Raw genomic sequence first — 22,494 nt, 5'->3', positions numbered from 1 at the left:
TGACCACAAGAACCTGGAATATCTCCGCACCGCCAAGTGTCTCAATTCCAGTCAAGCTAGATGGGCCCTGCATTTCATCCAGTTCAACTTCTTCCTCTCATACCGACCGGGGTCCAAGAATGTCAGGCCGGATGTGCTGTCACCCCGCAATAGCTCCACAGCTACAACCAGAGACCATCCTTTCCACCCCGTGCTGAGCGGAATAGGGAAGCAGGTTCTGAGGCGCAGCGTTCCCATCCTGGCCTTTGTGCGACAACGCTTTTGGTGGCCTACCATGGTTCCTGATATCGCCGCATGCACGATCTGTGCGGAGAATAAGATTACTCGGCAACCTCCGGATTACGTACAACAGCGTGGTACAGTTCCCGCCAATATCCAGCAACTTTGCACAGCCATTGAAGTGGAGTTGGACAACATTCCACAGGCCACAATCAACAGCCTGATCAACTCTATGTGAAGGAGATGTGTCGCGCTGCACGAGGTAAATTGTGGTCATACCAGATACTGACTGGTTTTCTGACTGGTTATCCCCTACCTTTTTTTTTAAGGTATTTGCAAAATAACTATTTTAGATGCAGCAGTTGTGTGCTAGAATGCTAACGCTCATTGATATAGGCTGTAACAAAAGCTAGCCAAAGAGCCATTTTACTGGTTGAAATGTTTTTTAAGTATAATGCAGTTGATTTGCGATGATGACACAAACATTACATTAAGCAGGACATTCATACGAGCCTTAATGTATCAAATACTTATGTCATGCAAAAAAATGCAAATGAATGACTTAAATATCATACAATGTAAATTTTCTGGATTTTTGTTTTAGATTCCGTCTCTCACAGTTGAAGTGTACCTATGATAAAAATTACAGACCTCTAAATGCTTTGTAAGTAGGAAAACTGCAAAATCGGCAGTGTATCAAATACTTGTTCTCCCCACTGTAATTCACTGTATCACAATTCCAGTGGGTCAGACGTTTACATACACTAAGTTGACTGTGCATTTAAACAGCTTAGAAAATTCCAGAAAATTATGTCATGGCTTTATAAGCTTCTTAAAGGCTAATTGACATCATTTGAGTCAATTGGAGGTGTACCTGTGGATGTAGTCCTATATCGACATGAACTGTGAAGCACGAGGGTGGCAGCATCATGTTGTGGGGGTGCTTTGCTGCAGGAGTGACTGGTGCACTTCACAATATAGATGCATCAAGAGGCAGGAAATGTATGTGGATATATTGAAGCAAAATCTCAAGACATCAGTAGGAAGTTAAAGCTTGGTCGCAAATGGGTCTTCCAAATGGACAATGACCCCAAGCATACTTCCAAAGTTGTGGCAAATTGGCTTAAGGACAACAAAGTCAAGGTATTGGAGTGGCCATCACAAAGCCCTTACCTCAATCCTATAGACAATTTGTGGGCAGAACTGAAAAAGTGTGTGAGCAAGGAGCCCTACAAACCTGACTCAGTTACACCAGCTCTGTCAGGAGGAATGGCCCGAAATTCACCCAACTTATTGTGGGAAGCTTGTGGAAGGTTACCCGAAACATTTGACCCAAGTTAAACTATTTAAAGGCAATGCTACCAAATACTAATTGAGTGTATGTAAACTGCTGACCCACTAGGAATGTGATGAAAGAAATAAAAGTTTTAGTAAATCATTCTCTCTACTATTATTCTGACATTTCACATTTTTTAAACAAAGTAGTGATCCTAACTGACCTAAGACAGGGAATTTCTCCTAGGATTAAATGTCAGGATTTGTGAAAAACTGAGTTTAAATGTATTTGGCTTCAACTGTATGTATTCATTCGGGTTCACAGTGCGGAGGTCTCCGTACCAAACAGTTAGATATGAAAACATGTACCGTTACAGCCCTACTTATTAACCATCAATTACTCACATGACTTTAAAATTATTTCATTTGTCTGTATTAAATGTATTTTATTTGATGACTTTATTTAATTTCAAGTCATCTCATCACTAGATCTGCTGCCTATGTTGTCTGACAAAATCATAATTTTAATCGTTCTTCAAAGTAAATAAGGCATACTTTTATTATTGCCGAATACCAACTATCAATCACTTAGGTCATGTTCAGTATTTTCCATATAGCCTACATTAAAACCAGTAGATAGCGATAATGCTAACATCATCCACGTATTCCTATGGGAAACACCTGATGGCGCATGAAGTATTTGAATTTGAAGCGTGCCATATTGCTGAATGGGGCTAAATGGCACAAACACAAAATAAGTAAATAAATTGCTAATTATCATGGTGAAAGTGGCCGTAACTAGCATAGGATCATGGTCGATGTTGCCGTTTCATTCTACCTGCCCATTCTGCCAGCCCATGATTGGTCTGTGTCAACATGTGATCCTGTGTGACAACAAATGTAGCAGTCGGAATGGATAACTATTTAACTAAATATCTCGATTTGTAGAGATCTTTTAAATAATTCACAGTGGGGATCGAACTTCATAATAAACAAATCGTAATTTACACCTTGCAGACCAGGGCTTTTGGCACCGCTAAGTTGCTACGCCATAGTCAACCAGCAGAGCGCTTGACTTAACATTCCAGATTGGACACTGGGGGCCTGGTATTTTCAGGTAGAGATGCCTTGCGATGCAACTTGTGTCTGTCCTTCATTCTTTTGTCTCTTTTCTGTAGCAGGTGTAAAAGAAACACAGCCAGGACTAGTAGGCGCGCAATGTATTATGGTCATTGTAGTTCATTAGAATATTGGTCTGTTGTTGGAGACTACAACTCCCTACTACATTGCAGTTTGGGCTTGATTTGATTTATCTCTAGAGAAAGTCCAATGGGTAGATCAGTCACTGACTGCAATTCATTCAGTCGATGTCAAACAAGCCTCTTGTCTTCAATTCGATTAATGTGTGTGTGAATTTGGGAGATAGGTCCTCAACATGTAGATGGACTGAGGAAACGTTTGTTTGATGAGTGGGAGAAGGTCCAGGAAAATGGCGGCGAGTAGTGTGGACGAAATGGAGAGAGGTTGGAGAAGCAACACCTGTGCTGGTATGCGATCAATATGGGTGACCATTCTGATGATATGGAGCGGAAGGATGAGGCTCAAGGAGTTGAATGGTCTGTAGTGGAAAGACATAGGAAGAAGAGAGATCATGAAGGCAGTGGAGCGTCTCGTATAGAAAGCAAAAAGAGGGTCAAGTTAGGAAGCAAGTGTAATAATGTGTCAGAGTGGATAGTTGTGTTGGTGGTTGATGAGACCACAGGGCCTCACTTACACCCTATCCGACTAACCAATGCCACAGAGAAAGAGATAGATGAAGTTAAACTAGCCCGGTTAATTTTAAATGGTAGATTGCTCATATCTTGTTGTAGCCAGGGTCAGCAAGGGAAGATTCTGTAAATGGAAAAGTTTAATGGGAAGAAGATTAAAAGCCATGTACGGGGAGGGTGTGGAGCGTAGCCATGTGAGGACGTACTTTTCTGAGCTCCTCACTAGAACATTTAAATATTTTACCGGTTTGTTCCATTTACAGAATCTGGCGGCGGAAAAGCATTAATGCGCAAATATTGATATAATAACAATAATTTGAAGTAGGATTAAGTCACGTGATGACATGGTGTGTGGTCCTCCCACTTCAACTCAGGAAACAATGCCGTTTAGGCCATTAGGCAACAGATGAAATAAATGATGATTGAACTTCACAGGGTGGTGAAAGTGCATGGTATGAGCTTGATGCTCCTTTCCAATAAATGTCGAGGGTCTTATTCTGGTATAATAATAATCAATGCTAGACTGCTGTTTTAAAAAATAAACAAATTCTTGCTCTGATCCATAATCTCATCATGTAGACTAGTTTACCCGCACTGTATCTGAGTCATGGCGTATAAGGGCTTCCGTTTTTGTTTTTGCATTTTAGCTAACCCTAACCATTTTTCCTAACCTTAACCTAATTATGCTACGTTCATTCTGCTAACCTGCTGCATAGATTCTCCCAACCTGCTACAAAAAGCAAATCTGACATTAATTCAACAAAAGCTGGATCCCTTCTAGCCATTAGCCTGTATCTGCGAGATGTTGGCTAGAGTGCACGTGCCAAGACCAGAGTAGGCACATTTGGTATTTAACAGATGTTGTGACAAAACTATTGGTAGAGTTGGAAATGTGATGGAAACACATTGAACATTAGAATAATTAAAATGGTGTGAGAAGGTACATTTTGTGTGCACTACGTCATCACACACTGATTTTTATCTGCAACAAGTGAGTTTGGTGAAAACACACCACTAGTGTGTGCACGTGTGTGTGTCATGTTTGGGTTTACCTGTGGGGAGTGGTGGGGGTAGGGAGTTCGTGTATGGCTTGATGTCAGGCAGGAAAGCGGGCTTGACGTCATGGCCAGGCGACATGTAGGGGGCATCACACTGCTTGGGGTTATGGGAAGGGTGGGGTTTCCAAGAAGGGGAGAGCTTGGATAACCAGGCATCACCCTGCCCGGCTGGAACACAAAGAAAATGAGAGCAGGGTTAGGTTGCTGTACTTGGAGGACAAAAAATACTAGCAATGTGTTTTGCTTTGAGATTTTGGCATTCAGAGGCAACGTAGGTCTACATCTCTACACACAAAGAGAAGCCTTGTCCCAAATCTGTTTGTGCCATCTTTCCAACTCCTACAGCCATTGGCAAGACGGCACAAACAGATCTGGGACCATGTCACACCTAAATATAATGAAAGTGGAATGAGTTCTCTCACTCTGTCTCCCATTGACTGCAGCCTGGTTGAAGATGTTGTAAACTCTTGTAAACTCTAGTTCATTGTCCGTTGAACTGCTCCGACGGAAAGGCAAATCGCACAGCACTGGTTTGTACTCTGGACTCTAGTTTGGGTATTATTACAGTAGCCAGCCAGGGCATACACACACATAGGAGGAGGGTTGTGAAAACAGTATAGCCCAGCAGGCTGTGCAACAGACAGACAGGAATAGGGGTTCGACAGATATGTTGGACACTAACAAAAAACGACATTACGTTAAACTCAATATAAAGCTCAAGCTTAATAAAATAAATAAAATGTACGTACGTGTTAACATAGTATTATAATTCACACGGTATATTTTCAACTTATGGCTGTCAGTCTACAAATGGTTTGCATTAGAAAATATGTGAAGTCATTCGCTGAGGGAGACTCACTTCAGCGTTGTATGGGCATTTGAGTCCCTGCTGCGGCCTAGTGTGTCCCTGCTGAGCCCTGGGGTAGCCTCTGGCCCTGAGGGGCCCCATTGACAGTTGTACGGGGCCCCATTGACGGAAAACGAGCAGGACCCATCCCTGCCGGGGACGTGCCAGGGGGACCTCGGGGGCCCGGGTGTTGCATGAACTGTGTGTTGTAGCCCGCACCGCCACCCATCTGAAAAGTCCTCTAGGTTAGTGTGGGCATGTTATGGCGGGTGAGATAAAGGAAACAGAAGTCACTTTGATGTTCTCTGTTTTCACTGGGTTACATGGTTATAATAACGTATAAATAAGGTCCATATTGAGCAGTGTTGCAAAGTCGAAGAACTTCCCTCTTAAACATGACATAAGCCACTCACTCCTATAGCCAGCCGGGGGTGCAGTATCCACTCAGACCCACAGAGGCCACCATTTTTGGTTTATTTTTCAGCACAATACATGGGTCTTGCAGGCAACTCCCATAAGGCGTATGTGTCTCAACCCCTGGCTTGCAGTCATCCTGAGACCACTGTATTTCCATAGCAGACAATATCCACTACAAAGTAGGATTAAGTTGCCCCTGGACGCTGATCTTGGGTCAACACTTGGGCTGGGCCGTGGCTATATTTATATCTGTCTGTCTGTCTCTCTGATGCTTCAGACCATCATTCATATGTGTTTCTATATAACACATCGGCACCCACCAATAACAAACCCCAGGCCTATATTTGGACCAATAAGACCATAGATGTTCTTTGGATAATGAACCTATAGGACAAGAAATATGATGATTCTTCATTGAACTACCTTGTGATCTTGCAGAGCCAAAAGTGTGCATAGGAAATAATAGTCACGGGTGACTATAAGACTGATGCCAACAATAAACATCTCAAACATGGAGCACAGCCACCTGAGGAGAGAAAAATACCTCCTCCTTGATGGGAATCATCAACAACTCTCTCTCTCACACACACACAGAGGAGGAATGGGACCAGATAATGATCATTTTGCGCAAAAATAACAAGTTAGACAGAACCACTGGGCAAAAAATTGACCAGTACATCCAGCATTTCGGGCAGTCTGCCCCTGCACACACACATTCACACAGACACTAACACTGATTCACACAACCCCCATAGGCTTACATGAGAACTTATTTTCTGAGTGACTAGACTTTTATATATTGATAATTGATAGATAGGAACAAATAGAAGTAACCAGGAGAGGATCAACGAAAACCTACCTTCACGTTTTGTTTTGTAAATTGGTGCCAATAAGGTAAGAAATGCTTGCTGGTAGGAAAGCCATACCTACAAATCAAACGCAAAACACTGTCAAACAAAGGAAGGACTATTTAATCCATAGGATTTACTGGAATGAAAAAAAACGTGACGCAAAAACGTACCAAGCAGTCATTTGGGAGAGCACATGGTCTGCATCATCCAGATGGGAAGTGTGGGCTCCAGAATGGCAACTCCCATGTTGGCGAAGCACAGAGAGCCTGAAACCAAAGCACCAAGGTCAGCTCACTTCTGTTTTACGACTATGCCTGCATCCCAAATGGCAATGTAATCCCTATTTAGTGCACTACTTCACCCATAGGAGCTGGTCAAATGTAGTGCACTAATAGGGAATAGATTGACATTAGGGACATTTCCTCTGTGTTTAGCCTTACTCTTTGGTTTGTTATTCTGACAGTCAAGTCCCAGACTCACCTGCACAAATGAGAATGTAGGGGTCCTTCAGTAGGGTCAGCAAAGGAATGCCCTCCACACTCTGTAAGTTAATGTGAAATGTTAAGCCGGAGGAGACAGGAAAAATGTATTGTTTTTTCTAGCGTGAGGGAGGAGACCTCTGAAATGTCAACGTTATAAAATAAGACAACGTGTAATTTAATGCAATGATGGCTTCTGTTCGGTGCATCTTAAACGACACTGATTCGTACACACTCTGGCTCAATCCGAATTTGTATTTCCACGGTTCCTCACATCCTAGCTCCTTGCCTTCTACTCTATAGTATTGGAAGAGAAGGTCCAAAGTCCCTCCCCAGGCCTTCTTTTGTGAAAGAGGTGGGAGATAGCATTTGAAGACCCAAGGAAAGATGAATTGAGATAAAGCCCCATTTTTTGATTTGATCAAGTCAGTTATGTTCATTTTGTGGCTGGGTTACATTTATTTTTAAAATCTTTTATCTTGAAAGAAAAGGTGAAAAGTATACTCACATCTGGTGAAATCTTTGATGGCAGAGATGTAACGCTGTGTGTTTAGAGAGTCAGTCAGTTGGCATTAAGGAACAGTCCTAGAATATGCCTTGTCCTCTCTGAACAATACAAACAGCTTGCCTGTCTAAACTGTTCATTCTGACTGGTAGCCACAACAGATAATCTGGTAACACTTGACATTACAGTGTTCTTATTACTGTGTATCATGTAATTACAGTGTAACAACAAGTATAGTAATTTCCCACATTACACTTTACCTAACCATAACCCTAACGTTGGCCTGACCCTAAGCCTAAGTAATGCAAAGTACATTATAAGTACAGACTTTACTGTACAAGTGTAATGATAATTGTTATTGCTCATTATTACACTGCACTGAGTAATTACAATACTTCTTACACTGTAATTACAGGAATAATTACACTGTAATAAGGTCACTGTAATGTAAAGTGTAACAGATAAACGGAAATACTGAAATACTGCCAGAAAGGCCAAGATCAAGAAAGGAGCAGTCTTCCCCACAAATGAATACATCACACTGCCAAATGGCGCTCCTACTGTCAAAGACATTTTCAAGAAAAAGTCATTGATTATACATGTATTCCACATGATGATTTCACATTGGCATGTGTTAGTGTAAGACACGTTTCATCGTAACCATTTGCTATTTAGCAGATGTTTTTATCCAAAGCATCTTACAGTAGTAATGTGTGCATACAGTACAATTTCGTATGGGTGGCCACAGTGGGAATTGACCGCACAACTGAGCCACACAGGACCACCAGGATCTGCTCCTTTCTTAATCTAAGCCTTTCTGGCAGTATTTCACACCGTTACACTGTTGTCTCTAACTTCTTGCCCTTTGTGCTGTTGTCTGTGCCCAATAATGTTTGTACCACGTTTTGTGCTGCTACCATGTTGTGTTGCTACCATGCTGTGTTGTCATGTGTTGCTGCCTTGCTATGTTGTTGTCTTAGGTCTCTCTGTATGTAGTGTTGTGTTGTCTCTCTTGTTGTAATGTGTGCTCTGTCCTATATTTGTATTGTATTTATTTTTTATTTTAAATCTCAGGCCCCCGTCCCGCCTTTTGGTAATCTGTCATTGTAAATAAGAATTTGCCCTTAACTGATTTGCCTCGTTAAATAAAGGTCAAATAAAAAATAAAAAAGGGGAGTAAACTCACCGAGAACCCCCATGGCCAGTCCACCCAGTGCAATCCCCATAGCTACGCGTCTCTCCTCATGACTTGTGTACACACTGGCCAACATTCCCAGTCTTACGGGAGAAGACATGCTTTTCACTTAGACATTAAGATGCTCGGACAAAATGGTTCATATTCTATTACAACACTGGGGAGTTAGGGTATTTTTGTGAAACACAAAACACGGAGGAGAAAGAGGAACCAATTCCCTGAAGAGAGCGAGCAAAACAACAACAAGGCGTATGCACATGAGAAGGCAAACACTGACAACCACCAGACACAACCTCCGTTACCATGACTGCACTGTGGTAAGATAAAATCAAATCTAAAGATGACGCATTGGAGTTGTGAAACAGTCATGGTATGTATATTAGAGATCACTACCTCAATTATATCTCATTATCAACTGTGTGTAACAAGTTAGAAGTGTGTGTCAGTGTCAGGCACGCATACTTATTGTTGAAACAAACATGATGATAAAGGCAGCAAACATTGGTATGTGATGTCCAACTCTTGGGGGAAAAGATAAGGATTAGAACCAGTGTGTATTGTATTTAATCATTTTCAATAAATGCGAAGTTGAACACTGTCCTAGCTAGCTGTGATTTTGTCACACACACAAAAACACTTGCTGTGAAGCCAGAACATGAACCTGTTGGTCAGGGGACCCACGAAGGGATTGATCAGAAGCTGCACCAGAGCCTTGGAGGCAAAGAGGAGTCCCACATGAACATTCTCCTTGTCCAAGAAGGCACTGTCCTTCTGGCATGTGCTGCCTTTCACCTGGCTGGAGTTTCTGGAGATGTTGAAGAGGAGGGCCTCAGACAGGTTGCTCTCAGAGCAGCTGATGCTGTAGGAAGTGTTGTCGTAGAAGGAGTGGACTGAGGTCAATGTGAAGCCCTCCTCAGAGAGCCTCTGCATGCTGGATGAAGGTGTCCTGTGTAGGGGGATCCAGGGCATATAAAAACATTGGGATGATGGGCACTGCGAGAGAGGAGAGACGACACATTTGGGTTTGTGGGAGACTGTGCACTTTAAAAGGCAGGCGAAAGGAAAGGAGGGAACCCTTTTGTCTCAGTGCCGGGGAGGCACAGTGGATCTACTCCATGAGGGGGAATGTGGTCGCGCTGCTCTCTGTCAACCAGAGTTATTCTCTGTGGGGTCTAGATGTCAGGCCAGGTAAAGGCAAATGCTATGGTCACGCTAGCTGCATTGTTGGCCCTGTAGCTAAATATTAAAATGGGTGACGTGCCTTTTTCAATACAAATATCACTACCCGATCTAAGGTACACAACTACATGCACATTTGAAAGTTTGTGTGTATGTGTGTGCATGTGTGGGTTGTCTGGACTCACGACAACAGTAAGCAGCATGTTATCCAGTAGCAGGGCAACACACACGACCACCAGCACCAGTCTGGAGGAGCCTCTGGCTCTGTCGTAGCAACTCTCGCGCTCACACCAAGGGGTTGAATAGCGACATAGCTCTCCACGTTCCCTGGGACAATAGCTACAGAACAGTTCCCTTTTTTTGGATAAGAAACAGATATGTTGATAATTAAAACATATTTGAAAATATTAACATTTGATTACCAATTTAGTCACAAGGTCTCCACAACTGTGTCTGTATTATCGTTACACCACTACATTTGAGTTTGTCCTAAACTAACTACACACAAACTACACTCTTAGAATAAAGGGTTCCAAAAGGGTTCTTTGGCTGTCCCCATAGGAGCATGCTTTTTTGGTTCCAGGAAGGTTTTTTACATGGAACCAAAAAAAGTTCTACCTAGAACCAAAAAGGTTTATTAAAATGGTTTTCCTATGGGGACAGCTGAAGAACCCTTTTAGGTTCTAGATTGCACATTTTTTTCTAAGAGTGCTGTCGTAATGATTAATGTGACGACTGCTGCTCATTGAATGATTAACGGTTTATAATTACGTGATGAAATGAATCAGGTAATTATTAACTCATTAACCTGGTGCGCAATGGGAGGGTTTTGGCTTTATTGAGTTTCTACTTTCCAAATTAACTCAAAGAATATCAGAATATCGATTTTACAACAGTTGCTAATGAATTAATTTCCTTTACAGTCTCATTCTGAACGTCGCATAATTCGGGAATTCGCAAATCTCACTAATTCGCGAGTCTCACTAAATAAGTCAATACCACACCAATTGAGTTGATCATTTATTTACTAACAAGCTAAAATGATAATATAAGATACACATACATAAACACACAGTCTAGGCTATTGATTAGTTCCTAGCGGGCCAACACAATATGACACGTGTTACAAAACGTGGATTTCAAAAGAGAGAGAAAGAGAGTGTGCACGAGAGAAAACCGCACTTGGGTACATTTGTCAACTATGCTTATTTGAACCCTAACCTTGCCCCGAACTGCCACTCTAATGGGTCAGAATATAATGATGTAATTCAGTTTTGAACGTCTCTGATAGGGTGCCTCTTCGTGGACCGCGTTCTGACTTCTCCGATGACAGCACACCTTCGGTTGCCAGGTGTAAACTCTCTGTTTGTCCTCACGATGTCAGTGTCCTTACTCCTAGTGGAATGTTTCCTCGTCCTTGCTCTGAAAAGGGTTCTTCAGAGGACGGCTAATCAGCCGTGTAGATGGTTCCAGTGTGGGAATGAAAGTAATTTAGACACACGATTCCTTGGAGAGTGGTGACCCGGTGGTCCTGCTTGAATTCACCCTCTTTGACACAGTTACTCATCCGTAGCATAGATTGTAAAAAGATTTGTTGGTCAATTTCTTCAACAGATGATCAGGTCTGTATAATTATCAAACATACATTAGTAATGGAAGGAAAACACAGACTCTTTGTTTAAGTATTATAATACTCCTTTAGTAACACAATTGTAGGCAGAAGTTGGTACAGAGTACAGTACATAATAGCTCTCCCCAGGTTCTGCAAAATGTCTAAGACATCCTGTAACTCATAGAGCCTCTCCCAGTCCTCCTTGCGTGAGTTTCCCTGACAACAACATTTTAATAAATCTAACCACCCCTGACAGCAGCAACCATCTTATCGGCAATTAAAAGCTCAGAGGTGGGTTGACAGAAACTTGACCTTCCATCACAAGTATAGAGTCATAACAAGGTGAACGAGTCCAAGTATCTTCTGACAGGTGTCTGTTTTCATCAGGCTTTTTCATAAGGTTTGCGGCAGCCTTGTGTTTTCAGAACCTCAGATAACTTTTGTCTTTCTTTAAAAAAAAAAATCTTGTTTATTTTGTCCCTTTTTCATCAGGCTTGCGGCAGCCTTGTGTTTTCAGAACCTCAGATAACTTTTGTCTTTCTTTAAAAAAAAAAATCTTGTTTATTCCAGACAGGAGGAGTATGAACGTACTGTAGGCGGTTTAAGTCTTTTGATAGTGTCTGAAGGGCACAACACTCGAAAACAGGTTTTAACACAGACACACAGAGTTTATCATAGCACAATATATTAACCCTTTAAAAGGTATGAGGCCTTGGTTTAACCCTCTTCAGGTTCCTTTGTCTTTTTCAACCTTGTGTTGAATTTTGGGTATACAACTAATTCGGACATTGGCTGGAGCTCGTGGTTGCTTAGTCTGCTATATTAGCTCTGAACTCATGTGTTTTATACCCTCGAGTCAGAAATTGGCGTTTCCACTTTTAGGGCAAGTTCTCTGGTCGTAACTAGCTACGATGCAAGGTCTGGATTTTACTCAGATCCAATTTAGACAACTAACTTCACATTACATCTTTACAAATACAATATCTTTGATCTGGACATTTTCCACACAACGTACAGTATGCAAACCTCAAGTACATAGTGTGAAAACTCTTCAAGTTATAATGTTTTCGTTATAACGTCGTCATTTAACTTTTAATAACATAACAAAAACGACACTCATATCATTTCATAATCCATCTATTGCCACTACTACCACGAAACATATTGTCCCAAAGTCCATTTATTGCATGTTACTGTTCAGAGGTAGATTCTCCATTGGCCCATCATACATTCCATCCCTCCATACTGAGAGGACAAAGGGGATTTTGTCTGCTGCCTTAAGATTTACAATGGGTGGGAGGTGTAATGAAACCCCCCACCTCCATAACTCTCGATCTCTCCCCCGCTGGTGGGTGTGAGAGATATCGCTGTAGGATTATGGTCTACGGTAACCTGACCCGAACAGGCCAGTCATGACAGTGTACATCAGGTTTACTCTTTTCATCTCAAAATATAAAACTGCAATAGTAACTGATCTGAAGGGGTCTCATCTCTCTGTGTGTACTACCTCTAATGTTACCTTTCCCTGACCTGCAGCTACCACTAATGAACCATCCGTTTCAATTTAATAAGCTGGGATGCCCAGCCAGGGCTACTTTAATTGTGGTAGCTAATGGAGTGAGCTGGTGGCTGGTGCCTGGATGGTCAGGCATGGTATTTCTGAAGAGACATTTGGCTCTGAGGATGGTGTTTTTGTCTCTCAGCAATAGGATTAGACTTCCTCCAGGGCCATCTCAGAGCTGCTGTGTTCTGTTCTGATCAAGGTCAAGTGTAGCCTGCTTGCCTGCCGTGGTGCTCAACTGTAAATAAGGACTGGTCGATATTTCAAACATACGTTTGATCGCACAGCTCCGTCCTTTCTCCTTACAGAACATGCTAGTCAACAACAAGTGTGCAAAAGGCTCAGTACACACAGCACCAATTGTCACGCCTACTCCCGCTCCCTCTCTCCAGCGCTCGGCGTCGCCGGTCTGCTAACCACCTGCCCTGGCAACAAGCATTACGCACACCTGGTCATCATTATCTCCTTGATTACTCCCCCTTTATTTAGCCCTCAGTTGACAGCAGTCACTAGGTAGTATTGTTTTCTCTCACGTTCTGTACGCTTCTCACATTTTGTTCATCTGCTTCGATTCATTATTAAACTCACCTTCTGCACCTGCCCCTGACTCCCAGAGTATTACGTTACACCAATCTGCTATGAACATCACAATACTTTCCAGTAATAGAGGTGAATATGCATTAAGTTGATAATTTCTGAACATCAGGTTTGCATATAGCTTACTCTTACCTTCAGGCATTATTATGGCGCATCATACATCCTTTGGTTACCATGCATAACTGGTGGGAACAAAGCAATGGGTAACATTACAATTCAGGTTTGAGTCAGGTTCCATTCATTATTTGGAGTGCCTTTAATGATTACAGAACAAACTAAAATGAACATTTATACGATTGATTAGCCTCATCCTTCATCAATTTGAATTAGGCCTATAGAAAAGTATCGAGCATCCCTAGAGTCCAAACATTTTTTGTTTACTTTTTAGTGATATCCAATTGGTAGTTAGTCTTGTCCCATCTCTGCAACTCCAGTACGGACTTGGGAGAGGCAAAGGTCGAGAGCCATGCGTCCCCCCCAAGCACGACCCTGCAAAGTTGCACTGCTTCTTGACACACTGCTTGCTTAACCCAGAAGCCAGCCACACCAATGTGTCAGAGGAAACACAGTACAACTGGTGACCGTGTCAGCGTGCATGTGCCCGGCCCACCACAGGAGTAGCTAGAGTGCAATGGGACAAGGACATCCCGGCCAGCCAAACCCTCCCCTAACCCGGACGACTCCGGGCCAATTGTGCTTCGCCTCATGGATCTCACGGGCGCAGCTGGCTGCGACACCGCCCGGGATCAAACCCGGATCTGTAGTGGCGCCTCAAGCAATACAGTGCCTTAGAGTGCTGCGCCACTCGGGAGGCCTAGAGTCCAATTTGACCTGAGCCAAGACGTCTTACCTTCAGATGCATCCTGCAGATCCACATTGGGTACAAGTGGTCAACTCACCCTCCTGTTGCTCTATTTAAGTCCTGCTGTAACCTTTTTTCATACACACTCCCTGGCCTGAGCTCGCTCTGTGTCACAAGGGGAAGCAATTATCTACATCTGCTGCTCTTTACTGAGAGGGGTGAGGGGCTGTATAACCTAAGGCTGGTGTTGTTCACAATAAGCTTTATCTGCCATCTCACCCAAATGGACCCTTTTCAAACTGTGGAGCAACCTTTTCAGCAGGCCTGTTTACATTTCATCTTTGTCCAATGGGCTCTGTCAACAGGTGCCTGTTTGTGCCAGCGTACCAGGAGGAGAGTCTTGTAAACTGTTAACAAAAGGCAGCACATCCACTTCTCACTGTGTACACCTCCGAACCTGCTGCTGGGAAACCTGGAGTCACTGTTTGTTCACTGCTTGACATGCAAATGTAATATTATCAAATGGTAAAATTGGTCCAATCAAAACATGTAGGATTTTATGAATTCTGAAATCCACACTCCCCTCTAAAAGTACCATGTCAATCTAAGAGGGATAACTCCTCTATAGCTTGAATGATTTGCTTTGTATAAATGATAGTCATGTACTGTTGCTATATTTCTGTCAGCTTGAAATGTACTTACTACTAGTATAATTAGTGGTGTGTAGGCTTTTATTGGAGTAGGGAGTACAGGCCCCTCTCTATCTTTTCCCCTTATGTTTTGATAGCTGAAATTCACCTGGAACTGAGCAGGTGCCATCTCCTACTAGCTCGAGGGTAGGTTTTTAAAAAGGCAGACCTGAATCAAACAGCCTGGACCAATGCATGTTCACTCTCCCTGTGTGCACATGTATACACATCATGTAAAGAGAGAGAAAGAGACAAAGAAAAATCTAATTGTATTATTCAGAATACAGCATGTGTAGACTTTACCGGAAAATGCTTGCTTTACGAGCCTTTCCCAACAAAGTAGAGTTTATAAAAACAAGGCAACAGTAAACAACATCAGTAAATGCATGAGAATAGAGACCGATGTACTGAATTTCATGACTTTAGGCCAAGCGGGGTGAGGGGCATGACATTTAAAAGTTTGCATCTTTAATCACTCATTATAGCGCCTCGTTATAGCGCCTCCATCTGGCCAATCAGAGTAATTTTGTAAATGCCGTATTACTATTGCAAAATGAAGCATTCACCCTAGTTGAATCAAAATCGGTGCCTGTGCTAACGGAGATATCACATGTGATGCATGTACTAACAAACTAACATATAATGGACGGAGACAGATAAACAGTCCCCTCCCCAAATTATTGTGAGGGAAAATAAGATAAGAAAAATGCAAATAGTAACTAACACAAGAGGAACAAAAATGAAGCTGTATACAGGGAGTACCAGTACCATATCACTGTGCAGACTACTAGGTATTTGAGGTAAATATGTACATAAAGGTTGGGTAAAGTGACTAGGCATCAGGATAGATAATAATAAGGTATTTGAGGTGGATATGTACATGAAGACAAGGTAAAATAACTAGGCATCAGGATAGATAATAATACGAGTAAAATAAAGAACAGAGTATCAGCAGCATATGATTGTGAAAGTGTGTGTGTGTGTGTGTGTGTGTGTGTGTGTGCATGCATGCATGTGTATGGCATGGGTATACATGTGTGTTATGTGTGTGTGCATATGTAGTGTATGTGAATGTGTGTGGGTTTGTGTGAGAGTGTCAGTGTCAGTGTAATGTGTGTGAGTGAGTGTATATACAGTGCATTCGAAAAGGGAAGACCCCCATAAAATGGACAAAAATGAAAGGCTACTTATTGGCAGTGGACGATCCATATACACAATCGCAAATACTACTCAATTGGGTGGCAATTGGTCAAAAACATATTGCAAGTGGAATATGTCAAATGCCGGGTGAAATAAACCAAAAATCACAAAGGGGGCGAGTGCGCTCCACTGTAAGATTCTATATGGGAAATGATCAGAAAGTCAGGGCTCAAGGGTGAAATCTTCAAAAATCTATTTTTGTTGTTGTCAATTATACATATGTAGGAAGCGTATGTATATAGATTTGTCTTATTTTATGTGAGCTTGTCCATAAGGCCTATGTTTGTCCATTTGCCATATATGATCAAAGGAAGTTGGCTTCCGAACCCAAAAGTCAGTGAACCATGTTCAAATGGCATAAGAAATGTCCAAATGGCATATATAAGTATTGCTTGAGGGTAGGGGGCTATACTGGTCTGTACCTGGAGGGCATGGGGCTATACTGGTCTGTACCTGGAGGGTAGGGGGCTATACTGGTCTATATCTGGAGGGTAGGGGGCTATACCTGGAGGGTAGGGGGCTATACTGGTCTGTACTTGGAGGATAGGGGGTTATACTGGTCCCTTATGTAGGAAAGTATTCAGACTCCTTGACTTCTTCCACATTTTGTTACGTTACAGCCTTATTCTAAAATGGATCAAATTGTTTTTCACCCTCATCAATCTACACACAATGTCCCATAATGACAAAGCAAAAACAGTTTTTTAGAAATGTTATCTAATTTATAAAAATTCTAAAACAGATATATCACATTTGTATAACTATTCAGACCCTTTACTCAGTACTTTGTTGAAGCACCTGTGATGGAAAACGTTTTGGGGTGCTTGTCTAATAACCATTTCTGTGTTCATGCAAGTGACTGATTGAACGTGCCTGGGAAGAATCCTCGCTATCAGTATCTGCAATTTTGGCAGTACGCCCATAAACGTCTTTTAAAAGCGAAACGTATATCTCAGTTTCAAGGTCTCAGCTTGGTGAGAAGAAGCCTCGTGAGGTATTGCTCGGTCACATGCATGAACCAAACGTTAATGATGAATTAATTATGAATAATGAATAAGCTAAATCATGCAAATATAACTTGTCTTTGTAAGCAGTATATAAGAGAACTAAAGGGACTGCCCTGGCGGAGCTCACTTCAGACCGATGCTATATGCATCTAAGTTTGATTGTGACCTGTCCAGCTTGCTGTTAATATAGAATGATTAATTTAAGATTGACTTCAAGTATCCCCTATGTAGAATTTCCACAGCACACCTTTGGCCCAAGATGCTCTTGATGGTGCAGCTGTATACATTTTTGAGGATCCAAGGGCCCATGCCAAATCTTTTCAGACTCCTGAGGTGGAAGAGGCGCTATTGTTCGGGTATGTGTGGACCATGTTAAGTCCTTAGTGATGTGGACACCAAGGAACTTCAATCTCTCGACCCACTCCACTCCAGCTCTGTTGATGTGGAAGGGGGCGTGCTCTTCTTTCTTTTTCCTGCAGTTCAAAATTAGCTCTTTGGTCTTACTGATATTGAGCGAGAGGCTGTTGTCCTGGCACCACACTGACAAGTTGAATCGAGTCATCAGAAAAGTATGTGGTTGAACGCAGAGGAGTAGTCTACGAACATCATTCTTAAACAGTTATATCCCCTCTTTTCCAGGTGGGAGAAAGCAGGGTGAAGTGCAATTGAGATTGCATCATCTGTGGATCTGTTGGTGCGGTATGTGAATTGGAGTGGGTCCAGGGTTTCTGGCATGATGGTGTTGATGTGTTTGATGACCAGCCTTTCAAAGCACTTCATAATTACAGATGTGATTGATATGAGACAATAGTCATTTAGGCAGGTTACCTTGGAGTTCCTGTGAACAGGGACAATGGTGATCAGCATGAAACATGTTGGGATTATAGACTGGGAGAGATTGAAAATGTCCATGAAGTCGCTTGCCAGCTGGTCTGCGCATGTTCTGAGAACGGGCCCTGGTATTCCATCCGCAGCCTTGCAAGTGTTAACCTATTTAAAAGTTTTACTCACATCAGCCACGGAGAGCGAAATCACACAATCGTCTAGAACAAAAGAGGCTTTCATGCAAGACTCAGTGTTGTTTTTCCTCAAATCGAGAATGAAAGGCATTTAGCTTGTTTGTGAGTTCTGCATCACTGGGCATCTCACAGCTGGGTTTTGCACATCCAACTAGCATTGGAGCCTGCGTAATTGTATTCCACCTTCCATCTATATTGAGAGAGAGCATGTTTGGAATGGTACAATCAGGGTAATGGTCTTATGATATGGAAAGCCAGCACAGAAGAAAAATCAATCCTTGCAGAGAAGCACAAGAACTTGAACTTAATTTAAAGTTTTCCCAATTAGCTACCTGGCCCGCCACAGGGGTCGCTATCAACGTTTCCCTTTACAGTGGGAATTGTCATCGAATTAGCTCAATATTAGCCCCATTCAATGAAACATTCCAAAACTAACTTTGCAAGGCTTGGTATGCAAAACTAACTATGCAAGAGATTTTGTTGCAGGCAGAGCGCATACCCATACTCCACACAGACAAGTGCGCCATAACCAATCAGAGCTGCAGTAGGCCTATATGCAAATAGGCCATTGCCATATATGGATTTGTGCCACTGGACTGTTTTACAGCATGAGCAGTTGTGATTATTATGCACTTGATTTGAGATCAAAGGGAGAGCTGCATGTAGCCATGTGTGCACATTTGTTCATATTCCTAGTTAATGAGTTATTAGCCCAGTGGTAGATAATTTATAGTCAGCAATGGGGGAGTGGTTGCTTCCTACAAGAGCACAAAAGTGTACATTTCTAGCCATCTTTGTTAGGTAAAGAGTTAGGTAAAGAGCTTCTTTTAAGTCTTAAAAGGGCAATGGTGTATCTTTATACAAGCTTGAATAAGCTAAGCAGCCAATAGGCAGACGGTCGCATACTTTGTCTGATTCGCTGTAATAATAGCAGGGAATACTAATTCCTTTCATTTTGTATAGTGGTTTCTTGCATCAAACAACATAACAAAATGTCCAGTCACCTCCTTGTCTGAAGGACAAGTGGATAAATAAGGTTCATGTGAAGGCCTGCATGTTTTTTTTCAAAAGTCTCATGGAATGTCGGCCTACATTGAGCACTAAATTGGCTGTTACTGTAGGCTGAATGATAGAACTGCTATTTCCATGTTAAAATGTTATGCAATTCTTTTTTTCCGTAGTTTTTTAACTGTAAGCCACTCTGGTAGGCCTACATTATGATCAAATAGCAACAGTAGCCTACTTGGTCACTGTTAAAACAATAAATGAAAGCGGGTACAGCCTCAGTGTTCTCAGTAAACTCATGCTAGAAGGTGCACAGAAATTTAACAAGGTTTAAGTTTGCTCTCAGCAGATCTGACATTTTCTCAGTGCCAAAAGATATTAGAGGGAACATGGCTCCCATATCCCATTATATTAGGCTACATGTATACCTGGGCTATATCAGCCGATAGGCTAGACGAAGTTGGAGATACTTGTACTTTAGCTACGTTTAATAGCCTACCCTTTAGGAGTGGGACGATAACTGCTTTTCCGGCCATGCATAGGTTATCGCCTACTCTATTTAGCTGAGACCACATGAGCACCTGATCTCTCACTTATGGCTACTGAACATAAATCAGCAAGAATGATAAGAGCGGACACTTGCACTTTCTCTTGAGCTATGTTTTGTATATAGGATCAGGGGCGGAGCCAGAGAGGTGCCCGGGGTGGCACTGGACCCCCCTGACATCTGATTGGCCACACCGGGTGTCACCTCAAAATGAAATTTGCTACTGGAAGTTTGATGCTGATTTACATCTAGTTTCACCTCTTGTTGAAAGAAGCATTTATTTTGACATTTTCAAATTGAGGACAAGGAATAGAGAATATTAACGTTGTTTGCAAGATACAGAAGAATAAGAATAAGAAGAACATAAAGAAGAAGATAGAATATTTACACAAGCTCTTTTCGCGATTGGCGAAAGCATCATATTTGAAGTATGTTTTAAGGTTTAGCATCGGATTTAGGTTTCCTGAACAACTTTTACGAATGTTGAGTCTTTGTGTAAGTTAACGTTATACCTTTGATAAGAGAGATCGGCTCCCAATTTAGCCTAACATTATGTTTACATCTGTGCTAGCAATACACGCATATACAGTGCAGTGTCGTAAGTTACAATATATGAATGTTTAGCTAATGTGGGGTAACTAGTAGGCTACAGCTGTCAGTGTTCAGCAAGTTAACATTCAGCTATTTCAATTCCATGAACTCAGTTAGATTTTGGTGCTTGAACTCAAAATGAACAATTGTTATTATCAATCTGTTAACGTTACTCAAAAGATTACCACAATTTGCAGATAGCCTGTTTGCTATCGTAAAGGTGTAAGAAATTATAGCTAGCTAAGTTACTTACTGCAGAGTAGGGATAGCCATGATCTAACTAGTAACTTAGGTTGGTAGCTGATGTTAAGGTACAGTTGTGATAATGGGGATTTGTAATTAAGATTGAGATTGGACTAAAATGTGGGTAATTGGATGCTTAGATGTAACCATAGACGGTCTTATTTTTGCATAGGGTCAATTAAACATGAAAAGGAACGGATATATATCAGACTTCTTTTTAAAGAAGCACAAACAGTCAGATCAGGTGCAAAAGGACCCCAGCCCTTGCATCACCACCGGACCCCAGAGCAGCTCTCTACCTGAGGCAAGTCAGAATCAGTGTGGTCAGACTTCACAAGGACCCAGTCTACCACCACTAATGGTTGGATTCATGTGTGCTCTTGCTTTGATGGCTGTGGCATTTTTATTTTGATTATACACTAATAGTTATTGTGTTATTTTAATGTAATAGACATATCAAGGGATGACACAGAGACCTCTGGCTCTGAGCAAGATAGTGAGCCAGAGCTGCCAGGAGATGTCATCGAGCCCTTCCCTCTAAATTACAAATGTTATTTAGCAGCTGTTAGTATCTAATCTTGTGGATCCCTTAATTGGAAATTTCCATGGACATAAGACACATTATTTAACGTGTATTTCAGACATTTCAAGATCCAGAGAAGAGGGTCCTGTACAGCCGTGTTTGAAAACATTTCCCAGAACTCAGCATGGTACTAGGTAATGGGCTTTCAACAGCTCCTGTTATAAGGACAATTCAGGGCTTGAATATTCTGTAAATCAAGATTCGACTTATTGTTTCGCCTGTAGGCATTTTTCTTTACACAATACACCTAAATCTGCCTTCACATTACAGTCAGGTTTTTGTAACTGGAAAAAGGCTCTGTTTAACGATTCTGGGTTTAAGCTCCATTCGAAGGCAGAGCATCATATCAATGCTATGTATGCTTGGAATCAGCATAAAAGGGCTATTGACAGCAACTCATCAATGTTAGATGTCATAAATGACGACCGGAAAAAGAAAGTGGAAGAAAACTCTACTTACATTAAAACAATGGCAGATGTGCTCCTATTAACTGCCACTCAAAATATAGCGCAGAGAGTTCATCGAGAGTCTGATGACTCTCACAACAAGGGTCATTTTTTGACAATATAGAAGAAATAGCAAAGCATGACCCCCTCATAGAGAAAAGGATGCATGTGGCAATTCTAAGTACCACAAGCCACCAAATCCAGAACAAAGTTCTTGAGGGCTTAGCTGAGGTGGTACAAAGTCAAAAGAAAGTGATGTTTTTAATGTAATTGCAGATGAAACCAAATATTTAAAGAAAAAATAACAAATGTCTTTAGTTGTGAGGTACTATTACAACAAGGGCCATCCACAAAATCTTTTTACACTTTCAGTCAGCTGAAAGCTTAGATGCAGCAGGTCTCACAAAAATGATAATTGATTGCCTTGAAAAACATGGTCTGGACTACAGAAATAATCTTGTGGGGCTAGGCTATGAGCGGAAAGCATTATGGTGTGTCTGCACAGATTAAAAACAGTGCAAGATTTACATTGGTGGGCATGCAGATACATGGCATGCCGTAATCTGAGGGACAGGCTTCCAGCAATTCTGAGAGTGCTACAGGATATTACACTTGAAAATAGTGGTGATAGATCAGTGGGGCCTTCTTTCTCATACAGATTTACATTTCATAGGGCTTTTGGTTACCTTTTGTAAAGTGCTTTGTGATGCCAAATGTCTTTCTGACATGATCCAATCAAGCTCTCTTGACCTAGCAAGGGCTGTCGATCTAGTAGGTGTCCTACAGACACATTACAGG

At 41.8% G+C, this 22,494-nt stretch overlaps 1 protein-coding gene and 1 pseudogene across 1 annotated transcript; both read right to left on the bottom strand.

Annotated features, from left to right (window-relative positions):
• Positions 1-654: 654 nt before the first annotated feature.
• On the bottom strand, positions 655-5,270 carry LOC115112506 (zinc finger MIZ domain-containing protein 1-like). Its single transcript, XM_029639603.2, has 4 exons — positions 5,181-5,270; positions 4,744-4,867; positions 4,316-4,489; positions 655-3,112 (listed from the first exon to the last, which is right to left on the bottom strand). Exons 1-4 carry the CDS (start codon positions 5,268-5,270, stop codon positions 3,096-3,098), a joined length of 405 nt encoding a protein of 134 aa, XP_029495463.1. The 3' UTR covers positions 655-3,095.
• A 1,343-nt stretch (positions 5,271-6,613) lies between these two features.
• On the bottom strand, positions 6,614-10,106 carry LOC115112505 (chromaffin granule amine transporter-like; annotated as a pseudogene).
• Between the last annotated feature and the right edge of the window lie 12,388 nt (positions 10,107-22,494).

This window comes from Oncorhynchus nerka, linkage group LG27 (assembly GCF_034236695.1).
Source record: "Oncorhynchus nerka isolate Pitt River linkage group LG27, Oner_Uvic_2.0, whole genome shotgun sequence".
Taxonomy (NCBI): Eukaryota; Metazoa; Chordata; class Actinopteri; order Salmoniformes; family Salmonidae; genus Oncorhynchus; species Oncorhynchus nerka.
The sequence above is the reverse complement of the archived record's forward strand: the minus strand, read 5'-3'. Positions and strand labels throughout refer to the sequence as shown.